The sequence below is a fragment of the Galeopterus variegatus genome, unplaced genomic scaffold (assembly GCF_000696425.1).
Source record: "Galeopterus variegatus unplaced genomic scaffold, G_variegatus-3.0.2 Scaffold54, whole genome shotgun sequence".
Taxonomy (NCBI): Eukaryota; Metazoa; Chordata; class Mammalia; order Dermoptera; family Cynocephalidae; genus Galeopterus; species Galeopterus variegatus.
The window spans coordinates 611,331-627,861 of NW_007726165.1; the positions used below are offsets into that span (position 1 = coordinate 611,331).

The window sequence follows — 16,531 nt, forward strand, 5'->3', positions numbered from 1 at the left end:
GGGGGGGGGGGGGGGGGGGGGGGGGCTGGCCAGTCTGGCAATCCAAACCCTTGACCTTGGTCACTGTGTTCTAACCAACTGAGCTAACCAGCCAGCCTCATGTATGGCTGTTTTGAGGATTAAATAATGCAATGTATGTAGAGTGTTTAGTGTGTGCTTGCCACATACTAAATGCTCAGTAAATGTTGTCAGATGCTTGTTTGATTCTTTGAGTTTAAAAAAAATTTTTTTGTTTATTAGATTAGGAGCTCTGTAGATACAAAATATTTCCCTTTTTATGGGTCCATCCATGCTTAGTACTCCAGTGAAATATATGTACATAATCACGATATTGTAAATGCTGTTTGTTAGTGTGTAAACTTCAGAATCCTTCAAAGAGAAAACATGTAAGAATTATAGAGTGCAAGTTGTTAACCTTATCAATGGAAAAATAATATAACAAAAATGGGGCAATGACAAGGAAAGGAGTGATTGATGGAAAGGTAAATATGCTCCTCATCTTTCATAGCTGGGACTTAAAAGATAAATGTAGTCTAAAGTTGATAAATCAAAAAATAGAGGTATAAATTTGAAGTTACAATGCTAAGCATAATTATAAGCATACTTTATAGTTATAAATTGTGACATATTATTGACAGTGTTTGCTCCCAGTGAGTAGGGAGAAAGACTTGTTTTTCATTTTATACGTTTTGGTAACTATTGAAAAATTTCTCTAAACATATGTATGCAAGTGTGTGCCACATATGTGTTAAAGATTATAGAGCACTGTCTTAGTCTGTTTTGTGCTGTATAACAATACTTGAGACTGGATAATTTATAAAGAACAGAAATTTATTGGCTCATGATTCTGGAGGCTGGGAGTCCAAGACTGAGAGGCTGCATTTGGTGAAGGCCTTCTTGCTATGTCATAACATGGTGAAAGGCATCGCATGATGAAAGGGCTAGAACAAGCGAGCAAGAGAGGTCCAAATTCACTTTTATAACAAACCCATTCTTGTGATAATTAACCCATTCCTGCAATGATGACATGAATCCATTCATGGGGGCAGAGCCCTAATGACCTATTCACCTCTTATTAGGCCTCATCTCTCAACAGTTGCACTGGGGGCTGAGTTTCCAACATGTGAACCTTGGGAGACACATTAAAGCCATAGTAGGCACCTAGCTTTCAAATCTAATTTCAGGAATTGCCGAAGTTACCAGTGGGGAAACTGAGGCTCTAGTGGGCCAAATTAAGCCTGGCTACTTTTAGGTCCTCCTCTTCTGCTTGCTGATTCTTTGCTGGATGGGTCTGGTAAGGGAGGAGAGGAGCAGTCACACGGATTTGTTTGCCAGGTGGATGGGAGCACTGCCTAGTTACTTCTAAAAAAGGAGCATGCTGATAGGGAGCTTGAAAGAAATGGACTGGTAGAGACAGATTGGATAGGAGAGTTTTCTAAATAAAACATAGAAGTGGCATTGTGTATTGAAGCCAGAATTCCTGGGTTTGAGTCCTTGCTCTACACTGACTATGAAAACTTTCTTCATCGGGCCGGCCCGGTGGCACACTGGATAGTGCGCTGCTTGGGAAGTGCGGCGGCGCTCCCGTCCGAGGGTTCGGATCCCACATACGGACCGGCTCCCGCTCACTGGCTGAGCGAGGCGCGGGAGCAACACCGAGGCTTGCAATCCCGTTGCCGGTCCCCGGTCCGGTACGGGGGCAACACTGAGGGTTGCGATCCGTTGCCGGACACGGAAAAAAAGACAAAAAAAAAAAAACTTTCTTCATCTATAAAATAGGGATAATGATTCCACCTAGCTGATAGGGCTCTAAGGATTTAATGAGTTAATAAATGTAAAGGACTTAGAACAGTGCCTGGCATATAGTAAGCATTCAATAAATGTTTCTGTGAGGGATGCTGTCAAAAAGAAACAAGTGGCTGATATGAGTGGAGCCAGAGGTTTCACAAATAAATGGAATGAGAAGTACTTATCGTTTGCCTCTTTTCAAAGCAGTGTTTCTCAATCCAGGCTTCTCATGGCCTCCATGAAGCTGATTTGAAATTAAGTGTGTGTGTGTGTATGTGTGTGTGTGTGTATGTGCATATACATAAATACATATATAACTAAACAAAAAAGGGATGGCAGCAAACTATTTTCAAACCTCATATTCTCCCTTCCCCCTACACCAGTGCCAAGATTTCTAGTGATCCCATCCCCTTTAGGATCACCATTCTAAAGAGTAAAATATTAGGAAGCACTGAAGTGAGCCACACTTCCTGATTATGTAGCCTACAAGCTTAGGGAAAGACAGAATAGGCAGCTTCAAAAAATTTTAATAACAAAGTTTAAGTCACACAGCATTGAAATTGAATATACTTTCCTTGCCCTAGTGGAACATCCTTTGTTTTTTAAATAACCAAACTTCATAGAATATATGGATCTTTCAATTTATTTTTATTTTTCCAGCCCATGTTTATATGGGAAAAAATTGTTTATATCCCAAAACTCAATACAGCATTTAAAACAAAAGTACAGGTGGGAAAAGTCTTGAATTATGTTCCTAATAATTGGTAGAACCTCAGAGAGAGTCGCCTGTAGATGCTTTGCAAAGCCTGGCAAATATCCACAAAGGGGATATGCATCACCACTGTTGGTGGCATCACAGTCTGAGCTGTTCACATTGTGAGACATTGTCTGGCCTTGTGTGCTTCTTCTGAACATTTTGCCATACTGCTGAATCCCAGAAAAGCCGGGAAAGTGTTGGGGGAAAATGTAAGGAAGGAAGCAAAGTGAATAAGAAATTACTGTGGAAAGATATATCTATACACAAAGCAACTGTTTATTAACCATTTTGTTTGTGAGCAGGGAAGCAATTTACATCCTAACCTAATGGTTTATTTTTAAGTTGAACTACAGTTTCATGGGGTTCAATCTAATACTTATATATAGGTGTTTTACTATGTGTTTAAGTTAAAATTTAGAAAATTGGGGACTTGGGGTTGAGTGTAATCCATTATAATTTTTCCCATTTAGAAAATGGAAATGGGGGCCGGCCCGGTGGCGCACTGCTACAGTGCACCGCTTGGGAGCGCGGTGGCGCTCCCACCGAGGGTTCGGATCCCACATACAGACCGGCCGCTCACTGGCTGAGCGAGGTGCGGGTGCAACACCAAGGGTTGCGATCCCGTTGCCCGTCCCGGTCTGGTATGGGCGCGACACTGAGGGTTGCGATCCGTTGCCGGTCACGAAAAAAGACAAAAAGGAAAAAAAAAAGAAAAAAAGAAAATGGAAATGGACTATCAGTTACCATTTTCTTGCATCATCTTGGACATTCAAGAACAGATCATTGAGGTTAACACAATGGTTTTGCTAGTTTTGTAGATTTCTTAAATTTTAGCCAAAACCAAAATCTTCAGTGATGGAAATAAAGTACTATTGCCAACACTTGAATTCTGACTTTAAAAAATAAATATGGCTTTATAATGATGCCCATAAACTATTTTTTCTTAATTGGTTTTTATGTACCATAGGTTGCTCACCTCTCCTGTAAATTGTGATATTACTTTTTACCCTCCTACTGTTTCTTTAGAAAATACTCTTTAGGTGTTGGGTTGTCTCTAGATTCTGTACTCTGTCAGTTTCCATTTTTCTGGAAATTCTTATAAAATACATATTTGGGGCCGGCCCGTGGCTCACTCGGAGAGTGCGGTGCTGATAACACCAAGGCCACAGGTTCGGATCCTATATAGGGATGGCCGGTTGGCTCACTAGCTGAGTGTGGTGTTCACAACACCAAGCCAAGAGTTGAGATCCCCTTACCGGTCATCTTTAAAAAAAAATAATAATAATAAAATAAAATACATATTTTATGGTGGTAGTGTTAAAATGGGGATTCATTTATACAAAGCTTCGTTGAAAATTACAGTGCAGCATGGTGAGTAGTACTAAAATAATGGTACCAAAAAAGGTACTATGGGAAGAGACTAATTGCCAGGGAGAGCCAGGAAAGGCTTCTCAGAGAAGATGAATTGACCCAGATGGAGATGAGATAGGAAAATTTGGGGGACCAGTGCATGTGTCAGTCATTGTACCTGGAGCATAGACAGTAACAACTGGAAAAGTAGAGTGTAGTAAGATTTTGAAGGTTTGGGTTCCTTGCTAGTTTGGACTTTGTCCTGTGGGTTTTAGACAGAGCCACGTTTTTAAGAAGGGCAAGGTCATTAAGTAAGATAGCAGGAGAGTTGAGTGTGGAAATGAGATTAGAGTCGAAAGGGATTGATGATGAAAGGGACTAAAAGACCAATTAGGAGAGGCTTGTTCAGTAACCATATAAGCCCTAATGAGTGAACTAAGGTAAAGAGAGAAAAAGGGTGGAGGAGACTTGAGTTTATTTTTTAAATTTTTATTATAGAATATTATAAACAAAAGTAGATAGTACAGTAATCCTCATATACCCATCACCCAGTTTCATCTGTTGTCAACATTTTGTAAATCTTGTTTTCTCCCTTTACTACACACTTTCCCTCTGCTGGAGTACTGTATTCTAAAGTAAATGTTAGGTATGAGAGTGGATATTTCTGAGGTAAGAGAGGGGGAGGCAAAGAGTCAAGGATGATACCCGGGTTGTAGCTTGAAAAACAAACTGTGAGTGGCTAGTAACATCATTATTTGAGATAAGGACTGTAAGAAAAGAACCAGGTTTATAGAGAGGAGTTTATTTTCAGACATGTCTGTGGGAGAAATAGGCATTTGCAAGTATGGGCCCAGAACTAGAGGTGACAGAATTAGTAGTGATTACATAGGTTATAGCTGAATCCATGGTATAGGATAAAATCATCCAGGGATAGGGAGAAATGTTAGAATCCTTGGGAATACTAGTATTTAAGGAGCTGGCTGAAGGAGATGGAAGGGTAAAGGAGACCGAGAAGGGAAGTTCAGACAAATAGGAGAGAAATAGTAGGAATGATAATCTTAACTAAGAACTTTTTTTCCTGTTTTTTATGTCTTTGTTCATTCATTCATTCATTCATTATTTCGGTGGATGGCAAGCAAGGAGGTCCAGACCCTTGACCTTGGTGTTTACCAGCACCACACTCTAACCAAGTGAGCTAACCGGCCAGCCCAAGAACTTTAAATAAAAAATTCAGTTCCTTGGTTGCACTAGCCACATTTCAAGTACTCAATAGCCACATGTGGCCAATGGCTATTATGTTGGATGGTGAAAATATAGAACATTGCCGTCATTACGGAAATTTCTGTGGGACAGCACTGGTCTGTAGTAAAGAGGGATAGAGGAAGACTCTCTTAATGAATCCTGGTAAATTCACAGGTGCATTCTCTACTAAGAAGCATTTTTTTATATGTAAAATTTTTTATTTTGTGGGACAAAATTTATTATGTGGTGGGGGTGATGTTCCTATTTATTGTTTTTTTTTTTACCTTTTGCATTATTTAAGCAATAAGCAAGTGTTCATTTAGTTCAGGGATAACAAGGCACAGATGCTTACACAGGCCAGATAAGTAATACCAGTGAATGAAACAGACTGGATGAGATATGACAGGGAGTGATGAAACCTTCAGAAAACTGCAGAACATGTGCCTGGCCGTAGGTGATTCTTGCTTTGTGGGACAGTTGCTATATGGGAATGAGAGTCAAGTGTTAACCAGAAAATTTTTTTTTCCTGATTAAAACTTTATCACATCTATAAAAACCCTCTCCCATATAAGGTAACATTCACAGGTACCAGTGATTAGGACATGGATATCTTTTCAGGAATCATTTTTCAGCCTACCATAGGGTTTATAATTTTGTTGGTTTGTTGTTTTTGTTAAAAAAAACCAAACAAACACAATTTTTGACTTTGGTGATTTTCCCCTTTTGTTTCTTCATTGATTTCTTGTATTCATTATTCCAATTTGGGTTTACTTTGCTCATTTCTGTCTTCTTAAAGTGGAAACTTAAGTCATTGATTTCAGACTTTTCCTGATATAAGCAATTAAGGATATTGTGTTAGTTTTCTTTTTTCCTTTTTTGTCTTTTTTACTGACCAGCAACGGGATCGCAACCCTTGGTGTTGCGCCCGCACCACGCTCAGCCAGTGAGCGGGAACCGGTCTCCACATGGGATCCGAACCCTCGGTGGGAGCGCCACTGCGCTCCCAAGCGGCGCACTCTCCAGTGCGCCACCGGGCCGGCCCATTGTGTTAGTTTTCTATGCTGCATAAGTTACTGCAAATTTAGCAGCCTAAGCAATACATTTATTATCTCATAGTTTCTGTGGATCAGGAGTAGTCTGGGCACAGCTAAGCTGGGTCCTCTGCCTAGGATCTCACAAGACTGCAGTCATGATGTCATCCAGGCTGTGTTCTCATCTGGAGGCTCAACTGAAAAAGAATCTGCTTATAAGCTCACTGAGGTTGTTGGCAGGATTCATTTCCTTGTGGTGTGTGACTAGGGCCCCAGCGTTTTGCTGGCTGTTGTCAGGAGGCCACTTACTTTATCAAGCCAACAAGGAGAATCTCTAGAGTGAGTCTGCTGGCAAGGTGGAGTCTTATATAATGTAATCAGGACAGGAACATCCCATCACCTTTGCCATATTCTGTTAGAAGCAAGTTACAGGTCCTGCCCACACTCAAGGGGAGGGGATTACACGAAGGTGTGAACACCAGGAGGCAGGTGTTGTGGAGGGGAGGCCGCTTTAGAGTCTGTCTGCCATAGCAATGAAATTCTCTCTAACCACTGTTTTAGCTGCATTCTGCAAGTTTTGATATATTTTTATTACCATTCAGTAGAAAATACTTTTAATGTTCCCTTGTAATTTTTTTTTTCTGCAACCCATGGATTATTTAGAAATGTGTTTTTAATTGTCAGACTTTTAGGGATTTTAATACTTAAAATTTTACTGAGACTTGTTTTATGGCTTAGCATACCATCTGTCTTGGTAAATGTATCATGTGCACTTGAAAAGAATGTATGTTCTTCAGTTGTTGCCAGTAGTAGTCTATAGATATCAACTAGGACAGGGTTGTTGATAGTGTGGTTCAGATCATGGCATGTCTATTTCCCCCCCATTTCTAGCAGTTACTAAGTGACAGTGTTAAAATCTTCAACTACGTGGGATTGGCCATTTCCCCATTAATTCTGTCAATTTTTCTTTCATGTATTTTGAGGTGCTCTTATAAGGTGCATATACATTTATGATTTTTATGTTTACCATTTTATTATTTATTTCTGTTTCTCTGTTTTGTTTGCTCATTTGTTCCTCTGACCTCCTTTCCTACCTTCTTTTGTTTTATTTGAGTAGTTTTTAGAATTTCATTTTAATCTATTAACGTTTTGGCTACTTCTATTTTTTTTTTTTTTTTGATTGGCAAGGGGATTGCAACAGTGCAGTCTGCACCACGCTCAGCCAGTGAGCGCACCGGCCATCCCCATATAGGATCCAAACCTGGGGCCTTGGCACTCCCAGAGCTGCACTCACCTGAGCGAGCCACGGGGCCAGCCCTTTGGCTACTTCTTTGCATTTGTTTTTTAGTGGTTGCTCTAAAGATTATAAATACATAATTTCTCCCAGTTTTCTTAGAGTTAATATTTATCATGTCACATAAAGAATACAAAGCTTGTAAGTTCATTTACTCCCTTTCCTTTATGTAAAGTAGTACATTTACATATTTGATAAACTCCACAAATGTTATAATTTTTGCTTTAAACAGTCATGTATTTTTAAATAAATAAAGATAATAAAATAATCTTTTCTAGTTGCACAGATATTTGTCTGTCTGCTCATTTTTGATGTTCCTCATTTCTGAAGATGAGGGTTTTTACCTGATATCCTTTTCCTTCAACCTGAAGAGCTTTCTTTAGCATGTCTTGTTGCAGGTCTGAAAGTGTCTTTATTTTGCTTTCATTCTTGAAGGATGTTTTTGTTGGATATAGGATTCTTTTTTTAAAAAAGAAAAGATGACCGGTAAGGGGATCTTAACCCTTGACTTGGTGTTGTCAGCGCCATGCTCTCCAAAGTAAGCTAACTGGCCGTCCCCATATAGGGATCCGAACCCGTGGCCTTAGTGTTATCAGCACCGCACTCTCCCAAGTGAGCCATGGGCCTTCCCTGGATATAGAATTCTGAATTGAGAGTTTTTTCTTTCCATACTTTAAGGATGTTGTTTCACCCATATTCAGATGAAGTCAGCAGACATTCATATCATTCTCTTGTTCATAATTTGTTGTTTTCTCTGTTTTCAAATTTTCCCCTATTTTTGATTTTCAGGGATCAAACTATATTTGACTACGTGTTGTTTCCTTTGTATTTTGCTTGGAGTTTTCTAAGCTTCTTTAATTTTGTTCTGTGTCTTTTGCCATATTTGGAACATTTTTAGCCATTATTTCTTCAGATCTTTTGTTTTTTATTTTTTGGCCCCATTTTCTTCTCTTCATATAGGGCTTTGGTTATACATATATTACACATTTTGATGTTGACCCACAGATTTTTTTTTTAAATCTCTTTTCTCTTTTTTCTTTTTCTAAATTTTTTAGAATATAATCCATAGGTTCACATCTCTCTTCTCAAGGTTGGATAATTTTTTGTATCAGATGTCTATTTTTCAATTCCATAATTTCTGTTTGGTTCTTTTGTACTTTCTGTGCTGAAATTTACTACCTTATTTCATTTGGAGAATAATTTTTATCATATCATTTAGCATAGTTATAGTAGCTATTTTAAAATCCTTGTCTGGGGGCCAGCCCGTGGCTCACTCGGGAGAGTGTGGTGCTGATAACACCAAGGCCACGGGTTCAGATCCTATATAGGGATGGCCGGTTAGCTCACTTGGGAGAGTTTGGTGCAGACAACACCAAGCCAAGGGTTAAGATCCCCTTACCGGTCATCTTTTTTAAAAAAAATAAAAAATAAAATCCTTGTCTGTTTATACAACATCTGGGTCATCTCAGGGTTGATCTTTTTGAGAATGGATCACATATTCCTGTTTTTTGTTTGGTTTTGTTTTTGTAGTTTGGTTTGATTTGTTTTCTTTTTGGTATGTTGAGTAGTTCTGGATTGTATTCTGAACATTGGTGAACATTACATTGTGAAGATGCTGGATACTGTCATATTTCTCCAAAGAATGTTGACTTACTTTGTTTTGTTTTAGTAGGCAATTAATTAGGTTAGTTTTAAACTACAAAGTCTGTTTCTTGGGTGGCATCTTAAATTTCACTTTAATTCTTTTATTCTTAGCTAGGCTGCTTAGAGTCTGCCTTGTTGTATGTGTGGTTATGGAATCAGCCAGAGATTAGGGTAACCTTTACATGTAGAAGTTGGGGCTCTCCCTTCTCTGGCGCTCTCCTTTTCTCTCTTTTATTTTCCCGTAGCTATAGTTATCCCAAACTGTTCTAGTTTTTTAGTCCAAAAAGAATGAATTTTTTATGGCAATTTAGCACTGACTGCTCTCAGGCTGTGATCCACAAAAATGAGAAATTCTCTCCATACCATTCCCTTCTCCCAAGTATTGATCCCCCTGTAGAATCTGACTCTGTGGTATCTTCAGGTAATTATTATTGTTTTGTCTAGAGTTAGTAGTTTTTAAGCTGTGGAGGGTTGATACAGTAGAAGCTTTATTAGCTATATCAGAAACAGAATCAAGAAGCAGTTTGAAAATTGTATTTTAGAAGTTATTAGTGATGTAAAGATGGTGAAAATTAACTACTGTATTATAATTAGCCAATTAAATCCAGGCTAAATTTGAGGATTTCCTTTAAGGTGACTTTTCTAGACTCTCTTTGCCCTATTTTTTTGTTCTCTCTTCAATATATAGTCATTTAGAAATATTTGATAAGTAGTCATTATTACAGCTCCTAATAAAGGAACTCTTTGGTATCATAGGTAGTATCTTCTTCAGCTGGTCCTCATCACCTGTGGCTTTTTAAACAGATGAGGTGATGCCTCAGACCCAGTGCCCAGAGTAACACTTGAAGACAGAATTTTAAAATTATCTATTATGTGTTCAAAATGTAAATAATGATTGGGATTATGAGTAATTTTTTTTTGTTTTAAGTTACCTTCTGTATTTTCTATGTTTTCTACAATTAGCATATATTAATTTTTGTTCTTTGTTTCTACTTACAAATTATTTGTCTATTACTAAACTTAAATATTGCAGAAATATATAATATAGAAGGTGATAGTCTTGTCTGTAATCCTACTCTCCAAAAACATCATTATTAACTAAACTACATGGTGTCAAAGTAGTTTGTTTTTATGCTACCATTTTGATCTCAGTGTTTAACCTGTGGAGTGGATTGACAGTAGTTAGAAGTACACAAGCTGAAATTTGTTATAGATGAATTAAAGAACCGTATGTTTAAATAACATGAAAATTGCAAAAAAAGCATGATCCAGAAAAATTCAACTTGATATAAAAAAATCAGTGCAAAATAATCTAACAGCAGGTAAAACTGCATGTGGTCACATTAGTTATCGATCAAGAGTTAACAGAAGTATTAAATCTTGAGAAAATTTAGAGCAGCTAAATTTGGCCCAGGAAAACCAGATTTGGTAGAATAATGGCCACAAGACAAAGTTTTAAAATGACAAAACACATAATGGATAAAGATCTGATAGGATTGAAATTAACTAAATTAAAACTTTATTGGAAATTTGGTACTTGATCCTGATGAAAATAATTTTAGTAAAATGAAAATGTAAAGAAATGGAGTTGGTTTAACTATGAGTTATTATCATGACTTTACATGTCTTGGACGGCATTCCATGTTAGTTCATATAGCTCTTACCTTATTCTTTTTAACGATTGTTTATTATTCCATTGTATGAATATGTGATAATTTGTTCCACCTTTAAAAAAAAAAAAACTATTCTGTTTTCCAGAATATGCTTTTAAGGCCATTAACCAGGGTGGCCTTACATCAGTAGCTGTCAGAGGGAAAGACTGTGCAGTAATTGTCACACAGAAGAAAGTACCTGTAAGTAATACTGCCCAGTCAGTTATTACAGAATATAATGCAAGAAATGTTTATGAGTTTGTGCAAAAGTATGTTATTACTTAAATACATTAACATTATTCTTGCTGTGACTCTGCTTTCCAATTAGTCATTCAAGAAGTATTGAGCCTCTATGTACAGTTTAGCTGAGTGGACAGAATTAACATATCAAACTTTGTGGTATGATTATAAGGACAAGGAAATTTCTAAGTCTTTTTTTTTGAGGGACCTTCAGACATGCTTTGATATGCTATAATTCTTGCCCACAGGAAACATATCATCTAGAAAAGGAAAACAGTCTCCACCTATCCCTTTTATCAAAATTGGTTTTAACTGTAAAATAAACAGAAGATATTATATAGTTTATTGTTGCAGTTCCATAGTTTGTTTTTTTTTTTATAATTACACAGAGACCTGTGGGTTTTTAAAAAGATTATCTTGATTTATTTTGTTCATTAGGACAAATTATTGGATTCCAGCACAGTGACTCACTTATTCAAGATAACTGAAAACATTGGCTGTGTGATGACAGGAATGACAGGTAACAGCTAGATATCTTATATATCATAAGCCTTACATACATTATTTTCTTCAAATTGTTTTTGAGTTTTGCATTAATTTTAAAACTCTATTTAGTGCTGGATTTTCAGGTGGTATGAGTAGATTTGCAGTCTTCCAAGGCTAGTATCAATATTTATATTGTGAGATGTTTTGAAATTATATGTGTAATGGAATTAGGTCTTTATGCTAGTGTCAGGGAAACTGGTCTGAGGCTTTTCTCACAGATGATATATTTCAGATATAAGTTCATAGTTTAAGAGGACCTAAGTCAGTATATCTCAAATCTGGTTAGAAGTGGATGAGTGAGAATTATTATAAAAATTACATTGGGTTTCTATTTTCTGAAATCAAGGGAAAATTTAAGCCTAAACAGAAATATCAAGAGAGATTACTCTCTCTACTTAGAGTTTGTTCTTTTGGGAAGTATAAGATACTTGTAAAAACTATTTTGACTGCTGGTAAAAGGCTCAACATAAAAGGGCAGTACTGTGGAGCTGGCTAGTTAGCTCAGTTAGTAAGCATATGGTATTACAACACCAAGGTCAGGGGTTAGGATCCCCTTACTGACCAACTGCCAAAAAAATAAAAAGGGGGTAACCTAAAAGAGCAGTACTTTGTATAGAGCTCCGTCTTTTTAATAATTTTCATGTACTTATTACTGTCATTCAGTATTCATTGGACCGTTTCTCCTTTCCTTAACATATATATAATATATACTTCAATAGTTCATGGAAAAAATAGAATTAAAAGATAATACAAATCTTTCCATAAACTTTTTGAAGACTCCTTGTGTGTGTGTGTGTGTGTGTGTGTGTGTGTGTGTGTGTGTGTGTGTGTGTTTGTGTGTATATATATATGGTGGGAAATTGTCTGGCTTTCAGGTTCATTCTTTCCTTCTAAAGAGGTAACCCTTTGTTTTTTATTCTATAAGCTGACAGCAGATCCCAGGTTCAGAGGGCACGCTATGAGGCAGCTAATTGGAAATACAAGTATGGCTATGAGATTCCTGTGGACATGCTATGTAAAAGAATTGCTGATATTTCTCAGGTCTACACACAGAATGCTGAAATGAGGCCTCTTGGTTGTTGTAAGTATGCTAAGAAGTCTCCCAAATAATTGATGAATTATAATTTTTTTTTAGAACATCTATAGAGAAAGTTATTTAAGTAACTCTTGGGTTCTGAACTTGTGGCCTGGAAATTATATAAGGTGGGAAAATTTTTGCAATAAATTAGAGCTGAAGGATGAGTTTCACAACAGTATTTTAGGTATTATCTTTAAGTTTTAGATGCTATTAGACTTTGTTTTTTGGTGGCTGGCCAGTACGGGTATATGAACTCATGCTTGACCTTGGTGTTGTAACACTGCACTGTAACCAACTGAGCTAACCAGCCAGCCCCTAGACTTTTTATCAAAATATTTTTATTTGGAGTGTGTGATTTGAAAGATCCAAGTCCTGGGCCGGCCTGTGGCTCACTCGGGAGAGTGTGGTGCTGATAACACCAAGGCCATGGGTTCGGATCCCATATAGGGATGGCTGGTTTGCTCACTGGCTGAGCATGGTGCTGACAACACCAAGTCAAGGGTTAAGATCCCCTTACCGGTCATCTTTAAAAAAAAAAAAAAAGAAAGATCCAAGTCCGTATTTTGTTAGGCTGTTGTAATGGGGTTCTACCGCAATTCCCAATTACTAATTCCAAGGAAGTACCTAAATTAGGCATCTTAACAATGTAGCTGTTTTTTTTGACCACCCTAAAGAATTAGGGTTACATACAGACCTGTGACTCATATTTTTAGAATAAATTTCTGTTTTTAAAAACAAATAAAATTTTATTGGGAGAAGGATAAGATTTACTGATTTTTGATTTAATATAAATTAGCCTTAAAAATTTAATGCATGTTTGTTTCTGACCTTGTGTCATTCATTTATGAGAATCAGAGCAGTCAATGTAATGATTTCTATGCATCTGACCCTATTGACCTCTCACTTAAAAGGTGCTCCTCCCCTGATTTCTTAAATGATACTCTCTTCTCAATTTTCTTAATTCATCCTCTTCTGCTGGTCACTTCAATGTCGTTACTACCAGGGTTCTCTCTGGTCTTGTTTCCCTCTTCACCCTGTCTGGGTAATTTCACCCACTTGCATGGCTTCACTTACTACTCAGATTCCAGTCACTCACATGTATCTTAACCCAATCCCTTCCTCTATGACCCACAGACACTTGAAACTTGAAATCATTACTATTTTCCTATGTTTATCCTCAACTTCTCTTCTCAACTCTCACCCTGTCTTCCCAGGTATCTGATTAGTCAAATTTTACCTTAGATTAACTGTTCCTTCTCCATTTCCTCTGTCACTTCATCATCTGTTGCCTCTGCTGCCTGTCTAGTTTACCTGTCTCTTCTCTCCCATCTCACTCTTTCCAAGTCTGTTCTCCATATCCTGCATGACTTATCATTCTAAAATAGAATTTTGATTGTTGCTTCCTTGGAAGAACTGATTCCTCATCTGCTATAGGGTAAATTCTAAACTCCTTAAAATAATGTGCAAGTTTACCCCCATTTACCCTTCTTTCTTATACTCTTCCTCCTTCACCTGAAGCTCCTGTCGTATACAGATCTCTTTGTCATTCCCAGGGTACACCCAGCCCTTCCATGTCTCAGTGCCTTTGTATGTGTTGTCCTTTTTACCTTGATTGCCTTCACTGTCCTTATCACCTATTAAGCCCTGCTCATCTTGCAAGACCCTGGAGTAAAATGTATTTGATTTTCCTCCAAGCTGTAAGTGGGTATCACTTTTGAGTTGCCCTTGTACTTGGTATATGGCAAGTATAAAATTAAAGAAAACTACTTGGTTTATAGCAAGTATAAAATTAAAGAAATAAAGCAGATATCTGATCACTGTCATAGAGTGTTTGTTAATAAAATAAAGTTGGAAATTCCTCATTACTAAGTAGATGCTGTACAACATCTATAAATATGAATAAAGTAATTGGCTAATACTTAATCTTATAGTAGTACACTATATAAAAGGGGTTAAAAATCTAGAATATAATAAAGCAGGATTTAATCCATTGCTTAAATACTTTGTTACCTACTTTGCTGAGCAGAAAGAAGTTTGCTGGTGGTGTTATTTTAAATGTCTGAGTATAAGGTAGTAACATTAGATTCATAGTAACAAAGTTACATATACAGAATTTAGAGTTTGGTTGTACTGACTGACTAGAGGCGTGTATAACAACAGTAACAAAGATGGGGAGTTTAAAGGTGAGCAGGTAGCCCCTAAGTGTACTTCACTTTGCACCAGCATTCCCAAAGTCTGTTCTATACACTATTGGTTCTCTAGAACCTTAATAGGTATTTTTTTAAATTAAAAAAAGTATTCCTTGGTCAAATAAACTGAACTACTGAGTTAAAGATAAGTAGGTCAGCCTACAACAGAATGTTTCAGAGCATTCAGTATGCTGTCGTTTATTATTTGTTTCAAAAAGAGGTATATGAAAATGTTTTCCAAATTTATTTGGCCAGGTAACATCTTGAAGGATTAGAGTTCAAATAAACATGCTTTGGTTAATAGCAAGGATTGGAAAAACTTTATAAATTACATTTGTAACAATTCAAACTATTTTTTAAAAACCTGATAAATCCTTTTGCAAAATGGAAATTTATCTGTTACCTGCTTTATCTGTGGTGATAACCTGTATTTTGTTTGATCAGTTTTTTTTAAAGGGAAACACATATCCTAGATTCAATGGCCAAAGTAGTGATTAATGACAGCTATGTGACACCACCAAGAAAGAGGAAATTTTGTTGTATAAAGGTAAAAGATATTTAATTAGGGTCTGTCTTTCATTTTAGGTATGATTTTAATTGGTATAGATGAAGAACAGGGCCCTCAGGTATACAAGTGTGATCCTGCAGGTTACTACTGTGGGTTTAAAGCCACTGCAGCAGGAGTTAAACAAACGGAATCAACCAGCTTTCTTGAGAAAAAAGTGAAGAAGAAATTTGATTGGACATTTGAACAGACAGTGGAAGTAAGTTAACCAAAAAGCTGACTTTTTTTAATGCCATATAAAACAGTGAGGATCCTTGCATAATTGACACTATATAAAGGCAATTCCTCAGTTATATTACAAGATCCAAGTTTGTCAGCTTAATAATAAAATTGATGTCATTTAGCTGACATGGGAAAACGAGGGCTGCTTTTATTCACTTAATTTCCTACCTTATTTCATAAGATAGAGACAGCTTTTAACAAAATATAAAATAAAATGGGAAAATATAAGTAAGAATAGGAATCAGCATGGTTGCAATAATTGAGAGACTCAAGTTAGGTTTAAGCTGCCTGGTAGCAAGAGTGAAAAGGTCAGGCTGGCCCGTGGCTCACTCGGGAGAGTGTGGTGCTGATAACACCAAGGCCATGGGTTTGGATCCCATATAGGGATGGCCGGTTAGCTCACTGGGGTGAGAATGGTGTTGACACACCAAGCCAAGGGTTAAGATCCCCTTACCGGTCATCTTTATTTAAAAAAAAAAAAAGATTGAAAAGGTTGAGAGTCAATAGTACTGTTCTTATAGTCCTGAAGGAAGAATAGCCACACACCACATTCTCAGGTAAGCAAACCTTTTCCTAGTAAAAGAATATGCTCACAGAATGACTTGGCAAAGAAATTATATCTGGGATATAGGGCACTTAAAACATTCTTAAATTGGCCGGCCCGGTGGCGCACTGGATAGTGCGCCGCTTGGGAAGCGCGGCGGCGCTCCCGTCCGAGGGTTCGGATCCCACATACAGACCGGCTCCCGCTCACTGGCTGAGCGAGGCGCGGGAGCAACACCGAGTCTTGCGATCCCGTTGCCGGTCCCCGGTCCGGTACGGGGGCAACACTGAGGGTTGCGATCCGTTGCCGGACACGGAAAAAAGACAAAAAAAAAAAAAAAAAAAAAAAAAAACATTCTTAAATTGTTATTACTATAAATTCCTTGAGGG

General features: G+C 37.4%; 1 protein-coding gene across 1 annotated transcript in view; it reads left to right on the plus strand.

Moving 5' to 3' along the window:
- PSMA6 (proteasome (prosome, macropain) subunit, alpha type, 6) overlaps positions 1 to 16,531 on the plus strand; it is a 21,859-nt gene that overhangs the window by 2,175 nt on the left and 3,153 nt on the right. The window contains exons 2-5 of the mRNA XM_008573876.1: positions 10,865 to 10,959; positions 11,437 to 11,518; positions 12,470 to 12,625; positions 15,397 to 15,575. Of these exons, the coding sequence (XP_008572098.1) occupies positions 10,865 to 10,959; positions 11,437 to 11,518; positions 12,470 to 12,625; positions 15,397 to 15,575 (512 nt within the window). The remainder of the gene's footprint in view (positions 1 to 10,864; positions 10,960 to 11,436; positions 11,519 to 12,469; positions 12,626 to 15,396; positions 15,576 to 16,531) is intronic.